We start from the raw sequence: 27,679 nt of genomic DNA, 5'->3' as shown, positions 1-27,679 counted from the left end.
AATGAACAGATCGCTTCTTTGTTTACTGCTGATTCAGAGTTGTGTAACACTTTCATTTGATGCGTTTATTGTTGCTTATTTAATCATTTTGATCGTAAAATGCTTGATTATTTTTAATTTAAACATGAAAAAAAAGGAAAAAATATGTTATGTTTCATTAGAACAGTTGTTCAAAACGAAGGAAAATAGTGCAGAGACGCCATCTAGTGGACTCTGAAAAAATGACACTGCTTCATGAAGCTTCATGACCATAAATACCAATAATAATTTTTTCATTTTATTTTCACAAGCATAAAGGTCAATTTGTCAATTGAATTAACCTATAATTTTGTTTTATTTTCGTTGATTTGAAGACCCATGAGATGAATTATACGATTTAAATTGAAAACATTATTTTGTTTATTATTATTTTAATTTACTGAATCATCCCTTAAAGAGATAGTTCACCCCCCCAAAAAAAATTAAACTCACCCTCATTTCGACTAAAGGTTGGGATTATCTTTAGAGTAATCAGTTCCCTTTGAAAGTTATAGACAAATATGTTTGTTCATTTTAATGTAGTGACTGGAGCTCAGTTGTCTTCGTCTTCTTCTTTGTCCTAAAAGACACTTAAAACCATCCAAATAACTCCATACTGCTCGTCTGTAAGGTTAATCTAGTATTGAAGCCCAGACATGAGAATGTTTTCCAAAAAAACCTTTTAAAAATCTGTATATTTTAAATTTGTTTGTAGAGGAAGTGTCTCAGCTCCAAGTGTCTCTGAATTGAAACACATTTTAAATAAAAATATCAGTTTTCCAATTATTTATTATTATTATTTAAATGAAAAGAGAGTTTTGTACAAACATACATACTGATGCGTACAATAGAGTTCCAAGAATTAAGAAACACTTAAATTAACACCTTAGATCCCCTTAAAGTGTATTTTTGGACAAAAATAAAGTTGATTTTTAACTTATAACTCCAAAAAGGAACAGATTACTCTGAAAATAACCCCTAGTCGACATGAGCGTGAGTAGAAAGTTAGTAGAATTTTGGGTAATATATCAGTTAAGTCTGTGATTAATTTTGTCATTTATCAAATCTGCTGCGACAAACTAGGTAAGTAACATTGTGTCAACATATCTTACGAGCAATTTTTCTTCTTAACATTATGTTTATCCAAATAAATGTATCTTTACTTGACATCAACTTGTAGGTAATGGAGTATCATCGACATCAACTATTTTACAGTCAAAAGTTATATTAATCGAACTATTTAATTTTCTTATATATAAGTGAGTTGTTCATTCGTATATCTAATGTTCACTCAATAGATTGTGACTCTACGTTCGTACACGATTGCGTCAGTGATCAATATGCGCCGGGTCATGATATATAGACTAGATTGATGAAGATTTTTCACTGCGGCTTGTCTCTCGGAAGACCTGGAAATTACAGGGGCAGTGGGGAGGAGCAGTGGGACAATTTATCAAAATCCTTCACTATATTGATCCCTGATCTGCAGAGCCTGTATAAATTTCTTGGCAATTTCTCTCATTCATTTGCAAACCTGCATTGCAGCATTTTTTTTTCTTCTTCTTCCTGTAAGTGAGGCGACTGTGGTTGTCAGAGTTGTCAAATCTGAACTGGCTTATTAAATGAAACCACACTGTGAGGCATTAAACAGAGTTCAATTCAACCAATTAGAAGCTTTTTACATGATGTTTTTTGCTTAGACAGAAGCATAGACCGCACATTTAAAGCTGGTGTCTGGTTATAAACGCGTAGAAGGAAATATACAGAAACGTCAGATCCTTCAAAAAAAGTTTTTTTTTCCCACTTAATGCCTATTTTTCTGCTTGTTGTATCTTGTCTTAGGGCTGAGGGGGTTGTACACATTCAAGTCAAACACATGACAAAACAGGACATTGAGTGTGTTTGTGTGGTTGAAATAGGGGCATGATTTGTTTGCTAGAAAATATTGCTTACATAGAAGCTTGAGCAGATATTGTGCCAGTTAATGGAGCCTGCAGGATCTGTGTGATTGACACTTGTCAGGGGAGAAAAAAAAAAAAATTGTCTGCTTGAAAATAGCCTGACTTTTCTCTCTATAACTTCTAAACTATTTTCCTTTCCTTCAGTTCCTTATAGTCATGCATCCTTTTTTAAAATATTTTCATACATTATTTTTTTATAATGTCTTATAATTAGCGATGTGCTGAAGAAGCTTCATGAAACAGTTTAATGTTGTTTAGAGGTCAGTAGGTGGCGCCATCAGTTTTAACCATCATTACAACAGTTGTATAAACAAGTTGTTACAACCATTTAAGATTTTTTTTCAAGGAAATTCAATAATAATCCCACATTAAACAAGTTATAACATTAGACTGTTTAAAACAAGGAATTAGTAACTTCCACGTCCATTAAACTACGGTTTTGAGGTGGCAGCCATCTTGAAAAGGCAGTATTCCGATTTAGCCCGGACCCCTGTCAAGAGGAAGATTTCGGGCAGGCTGAATTTTGAATGGTTGTGAAACTGAGAAAACTTGGAAAAAGAAAAGTTAGTTAAACTCTGCCCTCTTATATTGTGTGGATGGTAAAATTACTGAATAAATATGTTTGTTTATTGCTATAACATTCTCTTTTTTTTAAACTTTCAGTCTTTCTGCAGCTAGCCTCAAGTGGACACTTTATGAACTGCGAATTTTTGCACATCCTCATTAGCTTCACTTTTCCCAACTCTGTGAAATACAAAATTACTATTATAGCAGGTGAACACGTAACAATATAAGTGTTGGTCACAGTTACATTTTTTGATCTCGATTAATCGCAGGATTTCCCCCGATTAATCACGATTAATCACATGGCATATGCAAAAATGCAAGTTGAATTCAAACGAAGTGTAAATCCAACTTTTATTTCACTATTATTCTGCCATATGATCTCAAGTGCCATGACATTTGTTGTGCATACTTTTATCAGCACTTGTATGTAAAACATACTGTATTTGAATCTCAACTAAAAAAAAGGGAAACTAACAATTATCTAATAAAGCTTATTTGTTATCCTTACTTTATGAAAAATTTAAAGAAATCCTAAGTAACAATCATAACATTGCAACCGGTTATTTCTGAGGAAACAGCGGAGTTTTTCATTTAGTATCCTAGGTTAATTTCCAAAAATATTTTCAGATGTTTAATGACATTTGACAAAAACTGAAACAAAATATTACGTAGAATTGTGACAAATAACATCTTTCATTTTCTGTGTAAGCCACAAGTTTCACTAACAAGACATGCTCAAAAGCAAATAAAAGTCTCTTCAACATAACTTCATCATTGTGTGATATGAACTGAAAGCTCTTCACGATGTAGGAACGTATCAACAGACTGTTTTAAAAAACCCCAAATAAACAAACTTGATCAACCCAAAAGAAGAATTCCTAAGATAAAAGTTTGTATCTCTGGAAAACATTGATCAACGTTCTAGGTTTGTGCAATACAACCGAATACAATCCCAACACAACACCGGCATTAAAATAAATTCAATCGAAGTTCAGCTGCAGACAGTCCATGTTCATCAGGGAAAACCATGAATCCACACTTTATAATAACTTATTATTCAGACCTTCAACTTTGCTTCAAAACGTCTGATCTCTCATATCCCCCTCCTTCTTATGTATCAACTCCAGCAATCTTTTACACACAATACAAAACTATTATTGGATACCAAAAGCATAAAAGTTGATTTTTAGAGCAACAATCGTGTGAGCAACACTATCAAAATAAACATTAATAGTTTAAGGCAAAAACAAAGCGTTAACTTGCCCAGCCATAAAAAAAACACATTTATATTCATTGGCATTTGATAAATGGCTTTGGGTTTATAGCAGTAATAAAACAGTGAAGTGTTAACTCTGAACATCAAACATCGCACTCGCTATTTGGAGGTAACGCTCGGCTCCACCTGAGCTATGATCAGCTGGAGCCATACATTTTCTGCCGGGCATTTCCAGTTCTCTAAGGTGGTCTGGGGAGGGCGAGAAGGGGCGAGTCTGAGCTAAAATGAGTGGGGAAGCCTGGACAAGTCTATGTCACATGGCACTGAAAAAAATAAATACAAGTTTGGACACATTTGAATCAGCCATCGACAGTAGCAGTGAGAGCAGGAAGAGATGGACCTTGGTCGCGCCAACAACCTAAAAATAGAATCACACCAACGACTTTCTGGATGTGACGATTAAGTTAGAGAATTCGGATTGAAAATAAAAATGTTATTTTATCTGCTTGGAAAACTGTGCATTTCGGCGCAGGTGACGTCATTTTAAGTCGCATCCAATGAATACAGTCAATAAAGATTCACACAATAACATCACATTTACTTTAGTGTAGAATCTTCAAGCAACAGTTTAATTCCATAGCAAATCAGTCAATAAACAAACATTTACTTATTAGAGTAGGAAACTAAGATCACAGATGAATCCTAAATAAATCTTATTTACATTATCACAAAACAAAATATCTGTTGTAGAGTTCATTTGTATGTTTTTGTGTCCCTAACAAAAAGCTTGTTCAATCACAGGACACAACAACAACATGTCAATTCAGTATAACTATAACTCAACGCACATGAAGACTAGTGATGGGCTGATGAAGCTGTGTCATGTTGTTTAGTGTTCAGTAGGTGGCGCCATCAGTTTAAAAATGATGTGTCATTAGAACAGTTGTTTAAAACAAAGGAAGAATAGTACAGAGACCGCCATCTAGTGGACTCTGACAATAATGACACTGCTTCATGAAGCTTCATCAGACCATCACTAACAGAGACCAGCTATCTTGATTCTTCTGGCCTAATGTGACGTCAGTGACATCACTTGCTAGCTGAAACACGATTGGATAAAAACTCTACCATCGTATTTGATGCTGGAAACAGCACAGCCAAGTGGATATAATATGATATAAAATACAATATAGTTTAATTTTCTGAGTACGTTTGGCGAAGAAATTTTCCAGTTCAGCCTTGGAAACTTAATGTCTGCAACATCGGCGGCGGCAGAAATAATGATATTTCTCTGGCAATTGCAAGTTAAAAAAAATTAATTTGTTGTTCTTTACTTAATAAGTGTGATGGGTCAAAAACATGGAATTACAATTTTTTACAAAACTCCCACTGCATAGAGCCATGCATTTGCATTGTGTGGGTTATACATCAGACAGAGAACACAATGAGAACACAAATAAGTAAAAAACTAAAACACTGCTCTGACTTTTACAATGAATCAAAAATACAATTATTATTGTAATATTCGACAAAAACAAATGACAACACACCAACAGGAAGTTCTCTTAATGCAAACCAAATACAATGACAGCGCAAGGTTGGAACACAAGGTTATATGCAAATGTAAGTAAGTCTCGATTAGTGCAGATTCTTATTTTCATTAAAACAACACCAAGCTATTCTCACTTGACCCTCGGTGCTGCCCGAGCAATACTGCGAGTGCCCCGAAGTGTTCCTTCTTTTTATTTCATTTTGTTCATTTCAATGCCGACACAATCCCATTTAATGTGCGTGAAAGGTCAAGAGCGTCTTCCATTGTGATTTAGCCGCCGCAGGGCTGTGGATGTGCATGACGACCATCTTATAATGAGATAAGGAAGGCACTCCACATCACTTGCCGCGGACAGGTAAATAGAATGCGCCCATTGTTTTCAGTCTGTGACAAATTAGACGTCGTGTGGCCTGCCAGTGAGGGAACAATAGACAGACCTGATCAATTCTGCAGCAACTATTGCTCAGTTTCTTTTTTTTTTTTTACGAGACCAAACTGGAACATTTTTTATTACCCTACATACCCTATACATTGTGGTTTTGTGCTCCAGTTGAGGGTGCTTATCTTAGCCAAAAAGGTCAAAAGGCAGTTTTCTAACCCTGTCGGATAAACATAGTCTGTCTGCCTTGAAAATAAGTGGCTGTCAAAACACTTAAACATTAATGATAGTGCAGCGGCACAAGCATTACGTTAGGATGTTATCGTGGCCAAAAAGGACATTTTTTGGCTTTGACATGACAAAAGATATGTCTCCAAAGATGACAATCTTTGTGTTTGTTTTTAATACTTCTTCTGAAGTGACAATTAGACTCACTTTCCACCTTCAGCATTCATCTTCACAAGATCTTTTGCTTTTGTTCCTGAGCCAATGGACATATTTTGTACCACCTGTCGCCATCCCGAGGCTTTTTAACTTTATATATATAAATTATTGAACGGCAACTAATGTAAACACTTAACTCTCCTGAATAATACCACGTAAAAACCGGCAATGCTTCGTCAAGCCTTGCAATGCCTCGTAACGCCCTCAACACCTCATAAACTTTGCAACATGGCAGTGGAATAAAAACAATGCCAGTCCTACTTAGTGGAGTGCCACAGCAAGTAGCCGCGGCTTTGGTCAAAGCACCAATTTTTCGTGTGAGATCTCAAAGGTAGAACTTTTAGTTGTATTTTCTGTGCTGCGAAAATGTCTTCACAACAAAACTTCAGGACGAACCTTACCGTCAATTTGCCTGAATTATCCGTCACATAAGGTAAGGTAAGGTAAGGTAAAACTTTATTGAAATTGTTTTTTTACCACTAGCCAGCAGTTTTTCATAAACAATAAAAAATGATACATAAAAAATAAAATAAGAAGAAGAACATAAAGAGGAAGAACAAGATGACACAATCTAAGTCTAAAGATAAAGACAAAGAACATAGGTCAAAGAAAAACAACAAAGACAAAGGATACAAAGACTAACATAGAACAGAACATCCAGATACTCTCACTCCACTCCTGCCCCCGAACTCAGAATTGTACAATTTAATAGCCCGAGGGATGAATGAGTCCCTGAGTCTATTTGTTTTGCACCTGGGTAGGAGCATTCATGCACTCATTCTGCTTCTCTGCTCACTGATGACAGTGTTCAGAGGATGACTGTCATCATCCATGATGTAATGCACATGCTGTCCCATGTCCAAGCTCTCTGGCCTATATTTTAACTTTGTTTCCAAACATCTCTAGGTAAGCTGTTCCTCTTATTGACTCATTTCTAAACTGGTCCCCGTCCATTGACTCCCAACCACAACCTCGGTACATTTATTTCTAACACTGGTACCTCAGTTGGTAAAGAGCGCCTACTTCAAGTGCCTTTTAGTAACTCTGCATGCCTTATTAAAATACTCTCTCTCTCTCTGATGTACTGAAAAGTTGAATACACAATATGATTTTGTGAATATAAAGAAAGATAACTAAGTGAGAGACAGAGAGAGAGCGAAACATCCCATTATCACATTCATTTTTCAATGTTATGAAAATAAAGTACCTTAAAAAAAGTGGCTAATTTGACTTTTGATTGTTAAATCAACTTTTTCGGCTCATTCACGCTTCATGGTGAAATAAAGTTTCGTTGGTTTTCAAGTTCCTTATGGCTACATCGGGTGTAGATGAGATACGTTTTTTTTCTTTCTTTCTAAAAGATCGCTGATCAAAAGGAATTAATTCCACATGGACGGGATACGTTTTCAACGCCCTCTTTGCAGTAATGAGGTCTAACTACTTGAGCGGATTAATTAATTTCTTTCCCCACAGATAGACTTTTCCGTCTCCTCAGAAACTTCCCAAACTGTCTTACGGAGGACGATGGTTAGGGGTTGGGGGGCAAGTTGTACCATGATTGATCATCTACTTATTAGAGGAAATGGTAACATCTGTATTGCACCAGGAGCAATATATTAGAAAATTTACATAGGAGCATAAACATATTTACAGTTTGAGCTTCTGAGATGTTTTGGCTACAGGCCATGTTGGAAATCCATGCCGTACAATGAGTTCGTAAATTGAGAAATAAGTACCGCTTCTGTCACACTTTATGAGGATTATATCCAAATAAACAGATTATGATAAGTTTGGAGACAGAATTTGGGAGATGGTTGTATAAATGGAGGGGGAATTGACAGTGTTTGATGAAGAAATTCAACACCAGGATGAAGAAGAAGACTGGGGCTGACATTGGACCTAACTCCTTAAATGCTTTAGTCTGCATTTCTCACCCCATTTCATAAAACCCCAAATAGCTTCCACGACATCACTGGCCCATGACATCTTAGTTTGATGATGGAAATCGTCAGCACCGCCATTCCACACTTAATGGTTGAAAGAGGTGCTCTGAACCTTTCAATTAGAAAAGATATGACACACTTTAAAAGAGTCCAGCTCGAATTTCCAAAAGATGTTTGGACTTTTTCTGGCTTACCAAAGAAAAACAATTAAATTGACTTTCACACCATGAGAACAATTTGCACTATTTGTCTGATAATTATAACTAAATAAATGTGTTGAGCAAACATTAGCACCTGTCAGTTACAGATATTTAGTTTAAATCTCACTTTAAAAAAAGTCGAAAAAACAAAAACAAACTTATTTAACGTGGTGATTGAAACACACACCTCACTCCTCTAGGCTTTGGAGATACACTCCTCACAGTACACCATTGTCGACATGATCGTTTCTGCAGGAAACTTGTTATAAAAGTAAAGTGTATTGATTCCATTTAAAAAAAAGAAATTGTCACGCTAATGTTGATGCTGTGTCTTGAAACGTGCACTGCTTTACAGTACACAGTAATGCAGTGCACTTATTTGGGCAGTGAGGAAACTTCAACAGGGTAGTACTGTCTCAAATCAAACACTGTCGCTACACACTTACTGGAAATGACTCGACAGCTTCTTCTTCTACTACTTTTTAATGCTGATTGCGAAAGAGCTGTAGAAACCCTATCACCAACACTTTTTTTGTCAATTGCAATAAGTTATTAAGTTGTGTTTCTTTTTGTTATAACTGTTTTGTTGTTTGTGGTAAAATGAGTGTTTTCTCTAGACTTTTATGCCGGTATCTGCTCCGAAGACATGTCATCAGCGACAGAGCTTCAGTTTAGCGTCATCCATGTCACTAAGATGGCGGCCGTTGAGGGTGGAAAGTGTCCATCGATACACACTCAATTTTTTGGTGGTTTGAGTGCACTACTTTAGTGCCCACTACATTTTCACTCACTGCTCATCAGGACACACTTGTGCACTCAAAAGTGTAAGTACCCTATTTGTGACACACATATTCTGATACACCAACACATTCTTAGTTTAAGTCATGAACGAACAAAAACATCTTCATGAGGTGCGTTACTTTGGTCATGTCTCACTGGCGTATTTAAAGTAAAAAGAGTCACCAGACAAGGCAAAGTAAAGGGGTGTTTTTGTCATTGGGTAGTACTGAAATAAATGAAAGCACTCCAAAACAAAGTAAATATTCAACTGTGTCCAACTCAAGTCAGAGAGAAAATAGTGATCGATGTTTTGTTGTTTCATTTGTTCCAGATGGAAAAGATGGATTAAGACAATGTCTTGATTGCCATTTTTTTTCAAAAGACATTTTCTTCTTTGTGATTTTGTTTTAAAAATGTATCTTGCAATTGTCTGATGGTCTTGATCAATGCTGATTGTCGATGTGAAAAAATAATAATCAAGGTTTAAAATAAAATGAAAGAAAGACAATTAAGAAGTGCATTACAGAACAGTGAGAATCCACCTAATACAGAAGAGAGAAAGAACAAAAACCAAGTTCATAGCTTACACGAGGGAACTTGTATAACTTTCCCCCCAAAAAATGTGCTTCCCATCGCTGTGTGAGTTTGGCTTGAGGTCATGTCATGAACTTTGGTATGATTTCTTGCTGAGGTGTGCGGACTGAAGCAGAAATAATGTCCTCATGTAGTCGATGATGACAAGTGTGGTCTCTGGAGCTTTAAAGAGTTCACCTTCCCCATGGGCAAGCACTGCATATGTTCATGAACGTCTGTCCTTATAGTTTTACATATACAACATCCAGTGTAACAAAAGTCAAATAAAGGGGTGAAAATATATTTTGATCCACCTTCTGCCTGTAACTTGCCAGTGTAAAACCTCTAAAATGTTGATGGCCAATGTCACTGAACGTACTTAAGAACTTCCTCCAATTTAACACACTAAAAATAGAGCTGTGACAGCAGCATAAAAGAAATTGCTTTCCTTGGAAATTGTTATTGATATTGAAAGTATAAGCTTTAAAACAAATCCATGATGTTAATGGAACGGGTTGGACTGTGTCGTTAAACTGGAACTAACTGGACACAAGAACGTGAAGAGACTTGAGAACAGTGAGATCAACACGATCAGAAGTTTTTACTTTATTCAAACACAAAGGAAAGGCAAAAGAAAAAAGGCATAAGTTAAAACAAAAGGCATATCAGAAACTGGAAAATAAAGTAATTGAGGACTAACTTCCTAACACCGATTCTCTCATCAAAGTCGCAGATTTAGAAGAGTTGCAACCAAACACACACTCTCACACCTACTGTATGGACGATTAAATGTTTTGTTTTTGGTTTTAGAGTACCTGAATTAAACCAATGCAAGAAAAATGATGGTATACAAACTGCACACTAACTACTGTGACACCATGAAATAAATCTACAAAAACCTCAAGAACGACAGGGAGAGAATACACATAATAAGATAAATCAGAGAACAATAGAAAGGCCAACTTTACCAACATAAGAATGCGGTCAGTGTGACACCACGGACTTGAACCAGGAAGCTTATGTAGTCGGAAGCTGAAGTTAATCGTTGAACAGTTCCATCTTGCTACCATTAACCAGTCAAGAGTAACACAGAAGGACACGGCGGAGAAAGAAAGAACAATAAAAAAAAAAAGCACATGGTTTTTAGCAAGATGGGACAATTTAAAAAAGGTACCATATATTTTTTAAGTTTTTGATCTTGGTTGTTCAGCAACATTTGGATTCAAGGGTTTGCCACGAGTGTAGAGTGTCACCTGATGACTTTGTACTTTATATGCATGTATTTGCAGTTAAACATTGAAAGGCAGTGTCTTGGCCCCCCCTCTTCACTCAAGTGAGTGTCCGTGCTGAGTACCAGAGGTGATAAGGTCATACGCACATGCATGTTTGATGAATCTAAGACAGACGTCGTAGAGACGTGGTCTTAAAATGCCTGCAGGATTAGTGTGCGAAGCATCGATACATATTTAAAGCCTCTCACCCTGGCTGTACATTAAAAGCTTTACACATCGTAAAACCTCAACTTTTATCACCGGCATCAACGCCTCGTTTATTCTGATGACTGTGAATTACTAACTAACTCTTTTTGGCCTTATTCTAGATATTACCATAATGTATAATAGTTTTTTGGACTAGGCTTATAGTGTTGATACTACAGCTTGTGTCATCCCAAATGTTAAAATGTAGGACTAATAAAGGTGTATCAATCGATCATCAAAAGTAGTCGAAGACAAGAAAAGAGAGAATAGAATAAATTGATGTGTTGCTTTAAGTGTGTCTTAAATTGATCTTGGACCTCAATTGTATCATCAGTGTGTGTCTGTTTGTACAAAACTCTTTTTCCTATCAATACAATTAAATATTTCCGTTAGAAAAGGTACTTAAGCACCGCCCACTGAAAACACAGTTTCTCTGGAGATAAATTCTTGTTCAACCCAACGCCCACAGAATGTCCCTCAGATAAAATCCCCGAAAATAAAATATCATTAACTGCATTAACACTCAGCATCCTCCTCCATCAACCTCACCATCGGCCAAACCATTTTCTCTGTCCCTCTGGCCTCTGAAACCACCTTTTACCGGACATCATTAACATTGACTCCATGACCGACTCACCTAAATACACACCTAATAAAACTGGCTTAGTCACTGTGATTCATTTTTTTCATGTTTTTAAGTATTACCTTTTCAAAAGGTTTTTAACTTTTGTACCTGTAACTTTTAAAATGCCTGATTCACTGTTGCTTTTAATCTTCCTGTATTGTGTTCTTGTGTGATTTGAAAAGGCGCCTGTATAAATAAAATAAAACATTATTATTATAAATTCATTTGGAAAAATAAAGCATCTATTTCTTTTCCTAGCACCAAAAAAGGTAACTCCTTAGTAGTTGTAATTCAAAGTTTTTGGCTACAATTTAAAAATGTTGTCACATCTTAAAGTTCTACAAATAAAAAGTGGAGATCAAGTTCTGATCTGCAGTTTATAGCATTTTACAATAATACATTGGAATGGATTCATTGATGTCAACCTCCTCTTGGTGTTATTCTTGTTGATAGTTGGCAACATCACACTTCCGTTTGAATGAAAACTCTTTAACTGTTTTGATATTAGCCTCTTAATTGCTTGTCTTTTTGTGTTAAAGCTTTCAAAAATGGCTGGAATTCAATGAATGTTTCAATATCCAATCACTGACACTGTCAGAGCAGCGGTAACAGAATCTTGGGGTGATGCTTAGCAGCCAGTAGAAGACAACAAGCCTGATTTATCACCTGTTTTGTACTTGTCAACATGTGCTTGTTTGTGTTTAATTTGTCCACAGCGTGGTTTGGAAAAAAATCAATTAGGTTAGAAAAGATAAACATCTGTATTACTTTCAAAAATCATATTAACCGTGATCAAATAAAAAGTTGGATTTTCCATCTAATTTGAAATGACATCAGAGAGCAGGCAGTTCAATCATATTTTCTTTTATTAGTGGATTCCCATGTTATTGCAGCACGTTTTTTTTTTTTTTTTTCAATATGTGGTGTTAATCTAAAATATGCAACCAGGAGGGTTGCATTCTGTGCTTCGAAATTCATTATTTTAATGTTATTCTAACACTAAAAAGAGCCGAAAGTTGAGGGAATATAAGTCCTTGATGGTTAATGTTCTTTTTTATCCAGAGAGGATGTGCCTTACAAATGAAGCATAGTTGATGCATCCATTTGCATCCTCCTGCCCGGCCATCAGTCTGTCCACCTCGTCCTCGGTCATCCTTTCCCCGAGTGTCGCCAGGACGTGACGCAGCTCCGCACCCATGATGGTGCCGTTGCCTTCCTTGTCGAAAACTCTGAGACCTTCCACAAAATCCTCAAAGTTGCCCTGATCCTTTGCACGGGAAATGTGCTGCAGCATCGGCAAGAAGGTCTCAAAGTCGACCATCTTGGTGCTCATGTCCTCTGGCTTTGGTTTCCCGAGCACCTTGAGGACGTCAGCGTTGGTGGGGTTTTGGCCGAGGGCCCGCATCACATCCCCGCATTGGCCAAACGTAATCTTCATTTCACCGGTGGTCGTGCGGTCAAACAAGGTGAAAGCCTCTTTGAACTCCTCAATCTGATCTGAGGAATACTCAAGAGTGATGCTCTTGGGGTCAAAGTCGGGCTCCTTGGGGGCTTCCGGCTGTGCTTCCGGAATTGGTGCCGGCTTAGCAGCTGGACCGGCGTCTTTCTTGGGCTCCGGCTTCTTCGGTTCGGGTTTCTTCGGTTCAATCTTCTTCGGTGCCATGTTTTCCCGAGTGACTCAAACCTAAGCGGACACTTGCCGAGGATGAAATGAAGTCTGGGTGAATTGAAAAGGACTCCAGCACACAGAGGGCCACCCCTTCACCCTCCGCTTATATATCTGCTTAGTCTATTGAGCCAGATTTGAGTGTCCAGCAGCGCACTATAAAAGGAAGAAACACCAAAATAGATCACTATAGCAAGTGATGTCAACATTAAGTATTGTTCCCAGCGGCTGTCTTCTAGCCGACAGGGCTATTTGCTGTCGTTAGTGCGGGTCCAGCTGCATTAGGCTGAAAAATGTTCTCTGTCTCTGATGGACAAAGGGATCAGAGGATGATGTATCCAACCATGAGGGAGACAGACTGAAATAGCTCTGGGCAACAACTGTTGAAAGTCTGGGAAACACCAGCACAGTGTCATCACCTGTTTTGTACTCGTCAACATTTTTGTTTCATTCGTCCACAGCGTGATTTGCGACAAAATCAATTAGAAAAAGATAAACATCTGTATTCCTTCTATAAATTGTATTTACTGTGATAAAATAAAAAAGTTGGATTTTCCATCTCATTTGAAATGACATCAGAGAGCAGGCAGTTCAGTCATATTTTCTATTATTATCTGATTCCCATGTTAGCACGATGTTAGCACGATGTCACAGCTCACATTTTCACAAGTTAGATGTGTGATCGTAGAAGAATGATAACTTAATGAGGGAGTGATTTAATTGCTCCAGATGTCAGGTCTATAGCAGTTAGCTTGATCCGTGCTGGCTTATGTTGAAGTACTTAACATAACTTGTAGACTCATAAGGATGTAACATTTACAGAGCATCACACCAGAGCTGTCAGCGTAGTCGGCTAGAACTTATGAGAAGGTATTGATATTTCCCGTCAAGGTGATATTTTTTATTCATAAGCAACCTTGTTTCTTTGTGCATATCTGTGTATTACCTTTCTACATTCACTACATTTTCTACTACATTATGGATCCCAGTTTAAAGGGCCCACATTATGCTAAACCAACTGCTAAAGCTTTTATGGCTCTTGGTTCTGCAGTCAGCGTTTTAAAATATTAATCAAAATTTCAATGCATGATTGACTTGTCGACATATTTGTCCAGAGAGACCAAAAATCAGGTATTTCAGACCTCTGCAATATTTGTTACATCACAATGTTGTCACTTTGTATTACCCCACCCTCATTACCGCCATCTACTGCAGGGGCCCCCAACTTTTGTTTGCGCTATGGACCGGTTTAATGTCGGCATTATATTCACTGATCAACCTACTAATAAAAACAGTAAGAATAAATTATATAGAGTTATGTGTACTGTGCCGAGATTCAAAGAGCTTTTATATTTATGAGAAAATACCACCTTTTTTCAGAAGGTAATAATCAACAGAACAGAAACTCTCTTTTTTTCCACACATTTACAAATGCACCACCGCTTGGGATAAAATACATACAATATAATGAACATAATTACTGGGCTGTTCTCACCACGTAACACATCCTGAAATATCCTGTAATAAATAAGAACATTGAACAGAATGTTTTATGTGTCATTGGTGTGTATCTGATGTCTAATTGATGATTATGCAATTAAAACTGTATAATCGTAATAAAACGTTATCCTTGTTGATGTAAAGGGCCAATAGTCAGTGTTGCACAAAAAGCCTTATGTAATGGGAACAAATTTGGGAAAACTGGTTCTTAACCTGGATGCTCAATCATGCAACCAGGAAGTTCTTCTAGCAACTGCAGCTGTCTTGTTGCCTATTTCAAAATCCATCTGCAAAAGAATTCATAATACAGAATCCATTGTTGTCCAATTCAATTTGTTAGATTACGTTTTCTAATAAAATTATGTGCATGTGAAAAGCATCTGTCATTGCACCACACTAAGATCTATACTATACAACTGTGAGGTTGCATAACATTTGTGTTCAACAAAAATGATAACTGGCAAAATCCTGTTCAAACATATGAGATCGAAGAACAGAAAACACAAGCAAGCTAACAAATCATAAGTAAGGTGGCGGTCCAAGCCATGTATGGGCAAAATTGTATTCAATTTATCATTGTTTATAAGTGCCAAATTATAATAGAGTAAAATATTTTTTTTTTTTAAAACAGATCCTGTTCAATGTATACAATCTTTTTTTTATTTTATTAGAAAGAAAATTAGAAAATTTGGGGCTTATGATCTTCCAGGTTGACTAAATGACTTGACCGGAAATTTGTTGTACGCCAAAGCATTGAGTTTGAAAATCTACATCTTTGTATATATGTGATAAAATGGTAAAACTGTGATTTGTGGACTACACAATGTTGTAAATTTGTATTTTGAAAAGTAGGATATGACATTTTCTTTTTTTTATTAACTTATATTTTTTACTTGATTCACTCTAGATTTACATTGGATCGAGTCAATGTGTACCAAGTATACTCCTTTATACCAGGAAAAACATTATCAAACACATATCCATTTATTAACAAAAAACTTGACGTGAGTCAGAAGTAAAATGCAATGATGGACTGCATTATTATGGCAAAACGAAGGTCTTTTGATCACAAGCTTTGACATTATTCTTATCATTATTCTTATCAGTTTAGATTTAAGTATGACCTGAAACAAGATAATGAGCGTTTCACACAGGATAGTCTTAGTCGTTGGCACAATATCAAATAACCTTCCTATTTCAAGTGGCATGGCATTAAAGACAGGTGCGTTTCCAGAACTAGCAGGTTCAATGGGGATTGAACCCGCAATCCTCAGGCCTGTGCCAGGCAGGGGAGTGCACTTCTGTCTAAATCAGAGGATTATCTACACTTTTTTTTTGTGAAGATGGCTTATAAACAGGGTTATCCAAGGCTAACTGGATTACTATTTGGGGACCACGGGCATCATGGGCCAGTATTGCCTGTAGAGTTGGATAATCCACAATGCTGCTCGAATCTGTGACCTCAGTTGCTCTTTCATTGACACCCAACTAAACTCTAAGTCCTTTCATTCTAATCAAATATATACACTAAGGATCTTCAAACAGATGCTAAGGAAAAAAAACATGTGAGGAAAAAGTAACAATGTAACAGCTGTTGGCATCTTTAATTAAATCCACATAGAACTTCAGAGCTTATTAAACAGCACCTGTTGTTAGAAATAAAGATATCTACTGCCTTTCTCGGACAAGATCCTAATTAGCCTTAGACACATTTAAGGGAAACAACTTTTATATCCAGCACACAGCTAAGAGGATATTTATTTAATTTTCCCACAATAAAAAGCTACCACTGGGAACAATTGTTCTATCATATACAAAAAAAATAAAATAATACAATAGAGGGAAAACATTTGGACGGGTCGAGAGGATCCAACTTTTTCTGTGTGGAGTTTGTATGTTCTCCCAGTGTTGTGTCGGTTTACTCCGGGAACTCCGGTTTCCTCCCACAGTCCAAAAACATACAAAGGTTGTTTGGGAACTTGGGGGAAATTGTCCATAAGTACGAGTGTGTGTGAATGGTTGTGTGTCTTTGTGTGTCCTGCAACAGACAGGTGACCTGTTCAGGGTGTCTCCTGCTCCTCACCTGAGGAAACTGGGATTGCTCCATGCCACCCCCTTCCGATATGGGAACAAGTAGCACAGAAATGACTGATCAGTGATGTAAGGAGGAGCCTCACCATGAATAGTTCTACAAGTAAAAAACAGAATTTTGAAGTTGATCCTGAAAGAAACTGGAAGCCAGTGAAGAGTTTTAAGGATCGGAGAAATGTGAGTTCTTCTACTAGAGCGGGTCAGAATTCTCACTGCAGAGTTCTGTATTAACTGCAGGCGAGACAGCTTCTTCTATTAAGACATGAAAACAAACTGTTGCAATAAAATACTTTCAGTAGTTGGGTTAAATAACAGCCGACAGCTTTACTGGATAACTGGTAGAATACATATTATGACAAGAACCAATCAGCTAAATTAATAGAAAGGAGTGACCATTATTACTTTAAGAACCAAAGGTTAACCTAATAGGAAAATTGTGTGTCCAAGCTTTTGGCCTGTACTGTATATTGAGTAAAAGCTATTTTATTCTAGTATTCTCAAATCAAAAAGATAAATGATAAGCCTAAGTAAAATCTATCTCTGTTTAATTATTAAAACCACTTTACCTTTTGTGATGTACATAATGTTTTTGCGTTATTTCCCCCGATGATAAATATGGTTCAAACAACAGTCCTTAATGGCCTTTTAATGCACAGTGGTACATCAGGTTTTACATCATAACGTTAACTCACATTTGGTCCACTGTCCCCGTGAGCCTAGAATGAACCACCATATTTACAGATCTAAACGCTCAAAGAGCCTATAGGGACTTTTAATTAAAGCTTTATTAAATGCAAATTCACTGTAAAGGTCAACCATCAATTCCCCCCCGTCTCGCTTGGCCACAACCAACAAAACAAGCCTCTGTTTATGGTGGGAAAAGGTCTTCTGGTGTAATATTGTTTTTCTTCAAAAGGTGACGACTTGTTTTGGGGTTTTCTAAACAAACAATATGTTATTCACAGCACCAAAGAATTCTTCTGTCAGAGTTTGAACTCCTCAAATCGTTGCGAGACAAAGGAATTTGAAGTTCAGATAATTACGTATGTCAGCTGGCTAATGTTCTAGCTAACAGAAGCACGTCCAACAGCTGTAGTTTAGCATAACAACAAAAGTAAATGTTTAAAGATATTATTTAGACAAAAATATCTGGGTGTCAACAGAATGTCCACACAATCCCATTTCCAAGCAGGGCAACACTTTAGGCTGTTTCTTAAAATAGCAAAGTTAAAGAATCTTTACAGTCCGACTCATTTCATCAGTGGAATGCAACTGCTGTCTCAATAACTCCACTATATTAGCTCCAACCAGACGTATGGTCTGCCCGTGTTAACTCAGGGATTAAGGGCTCATAGCTTTTTTTTTTCCTTGCCTTCTCTTTACCAAGTCAACACAGATACTAACAATCATTACCTTTGTGTACAGACACACAAACACTGTCAGGGCAGGAGTTACTCTGCAAAATCAAGAGTGAACACAATGTTTGATAAAAAAAATAGGAGTAAGCGCATGTGTGTTTCCATGGCAACAACTGAATCTAAACCCACTGCTGTGAAATAAGTATTTGCATCAAGAGTAAAACACAACACACTGCAGTACGGTTTGTGTAGTTTAATTGAATGTCAGAAGTTTATCTGAGCATCTGCCGGCGTATTTCTTTTACACACTGCAAACCAAGAATTGCATAAAATGATTCCAAAAAATAAATTGCATCATGAATGCAGAGTTACAAAGCGTGGACTAGTAGAAGCCCCAAAGGTTGTTTGCAATCGATTCCAAGAACAAAGACTTTTGCTGAAGGGAGCAACACTACTGGGTAATACAGGTACTATCGTGAGCTTCAGACTCTACCTGAGGGAAGACTTTGTTCCCTATTATTTACTAGGTATGTTATTTTCTAGGTATTTATTTTTTCAGTGTTACCAAGGTTCAAGTTTATGATTAGTTTTCTCTGGTTCGGTGATCAGCTCGTTTAATGCTGCTAAGCCACCAACTTGAGACTTGTGAATGTAGTACTCATTTGAGAAAGTAGGAAAGATAAGAGATTGCTGGGAGAAATACATGCTCACTTTTCATTTGTGGTTTATAAATATTGTGTGCTTGCTTTGTTTTGTTGCACTTCCAGTTTGTGCCCCACTATTTGTTTGCATATGGCCCGCAGGCCATATTAAACCCTTCAGACTATCTGGACGTGCCCACGTCGCGTTCATCCGAAAAAAGAAAAAAAGCACAACTAACATATAACTATAACTAATAACAGCCGTTACAACTAGCCGATCAGTAGCGCTTTCTAATTATTTGCAACACTTTGCGTCGCTTTACAGCAAAGGGAGCTTTTTTTGGGTAGGTTGGTAGAGCACCTGTTTAGATAATGCAAGATGGTCCTCTCATAGCGACGTTAAGTTGACACAAAAACAGAAGATTTAACTTGGAATGCACAGAAAAGTATGTAAACAAACGAAAAAGCATTCCATGTGGCTTTGGTTTTACAATGTCTGTGCCGTTAACAGGAAGTTCAACTTTGCTTTTGCTATTTCAATACATAAGTAAATAAATGATTTCCAACATTGCATGTCTATTTTGAATCTGTTTCCCTTAAAGGGATAGTTCAACCAAAATTTCACTCATTTTCTATTTAACCTCTATACCTTCATGTCTACTAAGGGTTGGGATTATTTTCTGAGTAATTAGTTCCTTTTTAGAGTTAAAGACAAACACCCATAATTATGTAGCAACCAATGCTAACTCTCCTCTGTCTCCAAAAAAGAAACCCCACTTGAAAAACAAATACAAATACCTCCACTTTTACCTTGACTTCCGTCCAAAAATCCAGAGATCTTAGTGCAAGCGTAGCAGTGATGTGTAAGAAAGTTAGATAAGTGATAAAAGTTGTTTGATGATGAGACAAAACATGATTTACACCAAAGTATTTTCATATGTATAAAGACAAGTTCAAGAAGAAGTTAAGCTGGCTTAAGCTAAATGCCAAAGTTGGTAAACAAATTTAATTTCTTGCAGAGCATCTCCACACAGATATCACACAACTGCTGGTAACACAAACAGAGATCAGAACCAATTTTTTACCAGGTACCCTGAAGTAACAGTACAAACAAGCAAATACTGGGAATGGCATCACAATACTCCAGCTATTCATTGAAAAAAAACAAGATAAATATTTCTCCAACAAATGTTCTAAGCCGTGTCGAATAACTGCTTAAGATTCAGAAGAAATTGAGAAATGATATACTGTATTTTTCAAGATATACTCCTTGTGTGATATTCAACAGTTATCTTCAATTTTCCTACATCAAATTAATACTTAAAACTAAGTAAAGATCAACCTGAAGCCGAGGGATCTCGGGTCACTTAAAGGTTAAAGTGGATGACATTGAACGGTTGAAGAGATGCTATGTTGACTGATGGTTATAATATATTAAAACCTTATGTCAGGGGAGTGACATTTTCCATTTGCAGTAAGAAAGCTCTGTTATTGAGGATGGGATGGAAGATGAAATAAGAACACTCGACCCTTACAACATCCTTCCGCTAATGGAATCTTGCACATATTTCATGATATTCCATTATGTGTTCCATTTGGCCTCCGTCTCACTCGTTGTTTGTGTCAGACAAACACCCACATGTAAACACAACAAGATAACAAATGCACTGACAGTTGCACTTAATCATCAACCTCAACAAGCGCGAGGCAAACTTGGATTTAGATCAAAACAAACTCTATATAAATCCATGTTTTCAAGTGACTAATGTCAAATAGACCAATGGTATGGTAATGACGGTGTGGGGAAGTGTCATCTGAAGCCTCAGTCTTAGAAGATATGATTAAACATAAAAGCAGGGTAAAAAAAACCAAAACATCTATTGTAATGTTGTCAACAGATTTCATACTGAAGATTGTGATAAATGCCAGTGGAACTCACAAAAACAACTGAATTGTCATGTTGACCATGTGATGCTCTTATTTTTGTTGTTTCTTTTTTCTGTGACAGACGCAGGCAGGTGTGCGCGGTTGAGGATGATTGATTGACAGGTTCTTTCCATTCTTAAGGAGCGCCTCCTACCCGAAGAATCTGCCAGAGTATTTTGTCTCCTGACCTGGGTTTGGCTCCGTCGTTTTTCCCTGGATTGTTCTAATATTATTGATGGACTATTTACTTCTGTACTTTAAGTTGTCAGCTACCTGAGTTCTAATGTGAGTCTTTTTGTTCTTTTTTTAGTTGCCGGTCAGCCGCGCCCCTGCCTCCCTTCTGAGTTCCTGTTTTCATTTTTGAGTGGTGGATACGTTTGATTTTTTCACCCCTTTTTCTTGGGCAGATTTTGTATTTTGTGATTCCCTATTGTTTTTTTATAAACCGCATCGGCTCTGATGAAATCTGTTTTGATCTACCCTGAACTGTTGCTTTCGCACCTGGGTCTCACGATTCCGATCCCGTGACACGAATATATGTTAAAGACTTGAATTCAGATAAATAAATGTGTGTTTGAAATATAACACAAGTCTTTTGGTACAGTTGTTATCCCACTCTGGATGTGGACTTTCAGCATGAACCCAAGTCAAACTTCTCTTTGAGTCCAAAAAACGAAAGGGAACCTGAAAAACCAAAGAAAACATGGATGTCAAAACTAGTGATGCATCTTACGGTGTCGAGGCTTCCCTCGAAATGGGAAATATAAGTGCCCTCGAAACACAATGGATCTGCCATCACATCTTTTGGATTTTGTGGATTTTTGTGCGAGACTTAATGACATTCTGTGTTCATTCAGCCGCAAGAAAGAGTAGATTTCGTCCTGTGTGGTGTCCTAATGAAGTATAATATTTCTGTGATAAATTCTAAAAGGAAAGGTGAAATCGTCCAAAAAAAAACCTTCTGAAGCCAAGTAGAAACATTGCTATTCTTGAATAAAAATTCTCCCTTCAAACACAAGTAATTCAAGCCCATTTTCGTTAATTATCACAAATTATGTGAGAGCTTCACAAGTATTTTACACTTGATGACGCAGTAGAGCAAATGAAGCCTCATAAAGCTCCTGCACAAGGATGAACTACTCTCTTCAGGGGTACATTAGGCTTCATCTCTTCATCGCTAGTCAAAACACTCACTTATAAAACAGGATAAACTGAGGCTCAACAGGGAGAAAATAGAACAATAAAATACCATTCAGGGAAATCTTTGATCTGGCCCACAGGTCTGGACTCAGGACGTTGAAGTAGAAGAGGGTTCTCGATTGTTGATGTTGAAGAGAACTACAGTATGTGTTATTAGTGTGACTGAAATAATGTCTTCACTCAGGGTTAGGTTTTATTTTTTGTCTTCCACAAAGCTTGAAAATGGCTCTCATTCCATATGATAACTGACAGGTGCTTTATTCAAGACACTTGTAGAAATTCAAGACAGTGGTTGATGCTTGTCTGGCCTATTGACAGAAAAAAAGTGCTTATTAGTTGTTTTGCTAATGGAGTAATACATTTCCTGACAATTCCATTGACTGATAAAATTACTTAAAGCATTACTGTCATTTTCAGAGGAAACTAGATGGCAATCTTTATGTAAAATTCCCCATATTATGGTTATATTTTGTTTTGTTTGTGTCAGGTTTTCTGTTGTACTGGAGAACCCGGAAGAATCCATCAAAATATTGCGTCTCCTGACCAAGGTTTGGCTTCATCCTGTTATCTCCTGTGTGTTTTCTCTGGATCGTTCCTTGTTTTCTGATGGACAGTTAAGTTACTCAAGTTAGTCCCTGTTCGTCTTTTTTTTAGTTGCCGGTGAGACCTCGATTTTGAGTTGTGCCCATGCATCCTGTCTGAGTGCGTCATTGTTATTCATGTCTGTTTAGGTTACATTTTGGATTTAATACTGGATATGTTTTGGATTTATTCATCAGATTGTGATTAAAGATCACCTTTTCTCGAACTAATTCCGCTCCTGGATCTGTTTACTCACTCGTGACACTTTGGGTTTTAAAAACTAATGAAACAAAATGTCTCACCGTTCATAATTTATGTCTCCAGAGCTCTGAACATGATGACTTCATGATCATCAGCCCATCAAGACCCCTTGACATCGTTTTGCAAAGACAAAGCTACCTTCTAAAGTATAATGTGGGGATAAGCAGTGAAAATTAACTTTTTTTTATTTGGAACATTCAGCATAAACAATGTGACTCAATCCATTATCGGACGAGTACATATGACCTTTTAAGTAAGTGTTGTTGAGTCTAGTTCATTACCAAGAGTCCTCTGGTTAAAACGAAATTCTATTTTATAAAATGGTTAAACTAATTTAAATCAATGTTGTTACTACATTAAAATTCTGGTTCTTACTTTCAGAGCTATTCATGGTCAGGCTCCTCCTTACATCACTGATCTGATCCAGCCTTACACCCCAGCTCGGGCTCTGAGGTCTGTGGATCAGAATCTACTTCCACGCACACGGCTCAGGACCAGAGGAGAGAAATCTTTTCAGGCTGTTGCTCCTAAGCTTTGGAACGATCTTCCTCTCTCTTTGCGCTTGATGGATCTACTGACTCCTTTAAGAAACATCTTAAGACGTTTCTATTTGTTCAGGCTTTTCCTTGAATTGAAATAAATATTACTTACTTACTTACTTACATATTACACTTGTAAGTCTAAAAAACAACATTAAAGCAAAAATACAAGAAAAATAATGCATTAATATCAAACTTGAACACCCACGTCTCACTGACTTTCTATTGTGATATCTTAAACGTCATGAAGGATACTGGGAACCTCTAATACGAGTTTAATGTGTCACTGTGTAGTCTGGGTTACTCTTGGTTAAAAAAAATGGTCAGTTTTTATCCAACTTGAGGGTCTGCTGCCAGAAAATCTTCTCTTGTCTTCAACGCCTCTTTGACTTTCACCTAAACCATGATTGGTCTGATGCCCCCTTTAGATCGAAGACACTGCCTCAAGAAATCCAAACCTCACTGCAATATTACCTCCACAAACACAAGTCCAGACACCTGCTCGGAGTAGAGGCACGGGGAAATCAAATGGGACGTTGCAGCCCTGGATTAAGGCGGGTTGTCAGGGAGTGCAGAAATAAAAGGAGGCCCTGGGGCAGACCCATGAAATGCACGACAGGCTATATCTTTTGGTTGGCGTTCCTTCAGTTGCGCAAGAGGAGGTTTCCAGGGAGAAGGTTTTTCTGAGCCTCCTGGATTGCACTTCTGTGACTCGACTCGGATAAAGGGAGGTTGATAGATGGATGGGTTTGTTTAATGTGAAAGGAAGACAGAGGCCTTCATTTTTTTCTTTGAGCTTTTATAATCCCTGAGCATATTTCTCTCCTCAGAAGCTTCTTCAAATTCAATTCCGGTTGTGTTGTGGCCACGATTTAACAAGTGCTGCACCAACATAAGGACCTTTTAAACAAATATTTTGCACAACATTTCCAGCAGAAAACGACTTAAATACAATATTCTGTGTTAAACTACTTCGTTTTATTTCAAATGACTTTAGCAGGAAGCATTTTGCAGACATCTGTGTAAACAATTCAATTAAGGTCGTGTTTGATGAATTATAGCCGGTGAAGGCAGTGCCTGTTCTAATACTTCAGTTTCATAATTACACCAGACGTCCATGTGTTCATTCTCTCGGCCCACCCTGCGCCCGTTCCTCTTGCTCACAATGATAGAAATTGAAAAAGTACTAAAGGGAAAGTGCATTTCACACTCTACTGAAGCAAGACAGGCAATTCCAAATTAATCAGAACACAATAAGTTTACACGATGATAAAGAGCTGCTGTATACAAAATGAGGTGAGTCAATTCTGGGATGTCTGTTTTCTGGATAGAATCAAATAGCTTTAATAGTGGATCCTACTCATGTATTTCTGGTAGATAATGGAACAGCTCAGTCTGTCCATGAGTCTGTTTGAAGGTTCTGTCAGTCAGACTGTTATATAAAGGCTTGACCCCTGTTATTAAAATCCTTCAGCTTTATCAAGACAAAGTATTGAGTGTCAGTAATAACAATAGGGCTGAATTTCTCCACTGGACTTTGAATCAGCAGGCGCTTGTCGTTCTGTGGTGGATTTGCATTTCACTAAGGGCAGCCAAAGACCTTGTTCATCCAAAAAGAAATACAAAAAAAACAAGGTGAAATATTTAGTTGTGTAAATATTCTTTTTGATTTTAATGCATGGTAATAGAAAAGAAAAGAAAAATAAGCAAATAACAAAATCTTTCCAAAAATAAATGCTGCTTTAAGGCAGTTCATGTCTTATTTGATGTATGTTAGTCACATGTTACTATAAGTTTTGACACAAGAGCCACTACTTAAAAACAATAATGCTCTAATTCTTTTTTTCTAAGACTGTATAAATGGGTCTCATTCAAGGGCCAATGTTGGGCTTTAACCCGTGTGTTATCCCAGGGTCGTTCACCTTTACCAAGATGCAAGACAATACCACAAACACATTTGTTTTCATGCCTTGACCCTGAGATAACACAAGGGTTAAAAGGTTGTGCAAAAAGCTGCTGTTTATCGATGCCCACTTGAGGCTCTCTGCGGAAAGAAAGCGGAAATCAAACACTGCCTACAAATTTTCCTGAGTTTGTATAATAACCACTTGTGGGATTTGACTTGGTGGAACTGACTGGGTACTAGCCACAAGGCCTCAACTAAATTGGAATGGCATCATTGGCCAATTACAATTAAGCCCCCCCTTTTGACTGTCTTTTGAGTCTTGCTAAACCGGTACCTGCATTTCCAAGATGGCCGAGACAGCAGATGGTTTCCATTACTTCCTTCATATTTTCTTTTCTCTCATTAGGTCCACAGAGACTTCAAAGGAATTGTTCAGAAAAAAGCTTTTCTGTTTGATAGGCCGACAGGAAAGTGGATTGATTATTGGAACATTACCAAATGATTTGAACATCTAAGAGATTTTCAAGTGAGCAGGGTTAGGGTTCCTTCCTATTTCGACTTTCATATTTATCTGATCTATGCTGAAACCTATTTGGAAGTGAGACTGGTCTCTTGGAAAAGAGTAGGCGGGGTTAAAACCCTAAATTGTACTTTTAACATTAGAATCTCAGACTGTTAATAAATAAATATAGTATATAAAAATAAAGGTACTGCAGCAAAACACTGAGGTTTTTCATCAGTGCAAGGAGTAATTACTCTTCAATTAAGACTATTTTTAGCTGATTGTTCAGTAACATTGTTAAGTTGTTGCTTAAAAGCAAGCCATCCCATTCCTATATCTATTCCCTATGAAGATTGATGAAGCACAGTCACACTTAGTTAGTAATCTAACTCACTTTTCTCTTTATTCTCCCCTAAATAATCCATGACGGTGACAGCAAGCCCTTAGGTGTTTTATGCTCCATCAACTTTGTGTCCGTATTGGTTTGGCTTCAGTTATTTCTAGCAGCTACCGATATCTAAGCCAAACAATAGCTGGGAGATCACAGAGCACAATAGCCACATCCATCTTGTGTGGAATGAACACTATGCTTCCCCACAATCTTTGGCCCGGAATTCTGGCAGGGAGATTAGGGAAGTTTCCAAGCTATTCATAACCCTCGATTCTCTGTGGAGTACTTGGCTTGGTGGCTGAATCCTCTCCTGTTCAGCTGGACCAGTCTATTTCCGGAGTGCCTCTGATGCCGTGTTTGGAGCGTGTCACTGAATGGCTTGTACCTGTTTATCCCAGCAGCACACCGGCTTTGGAGATGTTTTCCTTGAAGCTTACCAGGTGATTTTCTCAGCTGGATTGCCTGTATGTTTAATTCAAGCCCTTAATCTTTCCAAAAAGTGGACCAAACATTTCTTCAAAGTCATTTTTTTGTAGTTATCCCAGAAACGTAGACACTTTTTCATACAGTATAGCACGTTAGTTCTGCTTACACCAAATATTACTTCAGACACAATTGATCCGAACTTGCATGTGAAGCAGTTGCTGCCTAATATCCATCCCTGAAAATTGAGAAATCGTGTATTTTTTAAGAGTTAAGAGACTGATACTCCCGGGGCTTGACCATGGTACTTGGTTCTACTTGCTTAGCTCAAGGATGAGTTTCTTTATTCAGCAGTGAGATACTTTTTTCTCAGTTCAGTTTATCAGTTTATACACTGCTTATCCGAAAGTATGTTGAGGAATCTCTGGACTCTGTCCTACTTTTCGTCAGCCACTTGACAGCGAACATAGCTATCACTTTACTCCACCCAGATATGGTGGTAATCTGTGCACCAAGCAAGTGGTCCTGCTGGAACCGACTGTACCTCGAATTGATGGGCCGATGAGCACAAGAGGTCCGATTACTCTGAGCTCACCACAGGGTGCGGGAGCAATGACCACCAAAAACATCCTTGAGGCCACATAAAATGCCTTTTGCGTTCTCTGTGGATCCATAACAGGGTAGATATTTGGTGGGCAATTTGTACTGAAAATGGGGATTGGTCACCCGGGAGAGTGTCGTATGGTAGAAGACAAAAAAGCCCAAGGGATCCCTGGATTATCAAAGGTGATGTGTCATTAAAGTTACGTTATACAACAGGTTTAACTGTTCAAGTTCAAGTGTTTCGTCTATGCCATCTATGCCCTGTTGCATTTCACCTTGCAAGTGGTAGTGAGATCTTAAGATCTACAAACAAATCTCAAGATGATCTCTTTGTAGCCAAAGTTCACAGTCTTT

At 37.5% G+C, this 27,679-nt stretch overlaps 1 protein-coding gene across 1 annotated transcript; it reads right to left on the bottom strand.

The window, feature by feature from the left end:
* Positions 1-12,590: 12,590 nt before the first annotated feature.
* LOC148079244 (myosin light chain 3) lies at positions 12,591-13,494 on the bottom strand. The gene has a single exon (XM_087790730.1). The coding sequence runs from the start codon at positions 13,397-13,399 to the stop codon at positions 12,791-12,793; it is 609 nt and encodes a 202-aa protein (XP_087646856.1). The 5' UTR covers positions 13,400-13,494; the 3' UTR covers positions 12,591-12,790.
* Positions 13,495-27,679: the final 14,185 nt, after the last annotated feature.

The sequence above is a fragment of the Callionymus lyra genome, chromosome 5 (genome assembly GCF_982586985.1).
Source record: "Callionymus lyra chromosome 5, fCalLyr1.hap1.1, whole genome shotgun sequence".
NCBI lineage: Eukaryota > Metazoa > Chordata > Actinopteri > Syngnathiformes > Callionymidae > Callionymus > Callionymus lyra.
This window is presented reverse-complemented; position numbering and strand designations above follow the sequence as displayed.

What these genes read in the sequence shown, in the direction of transcription:
- LOC148079244 (XM_087790730.1), bottom strand. Translation starts at nt 13,399, where the DNA reads ATGGCACCGAAGAAGATTGAACCGAAGAAACCCGAACCGAAGAAGCCG.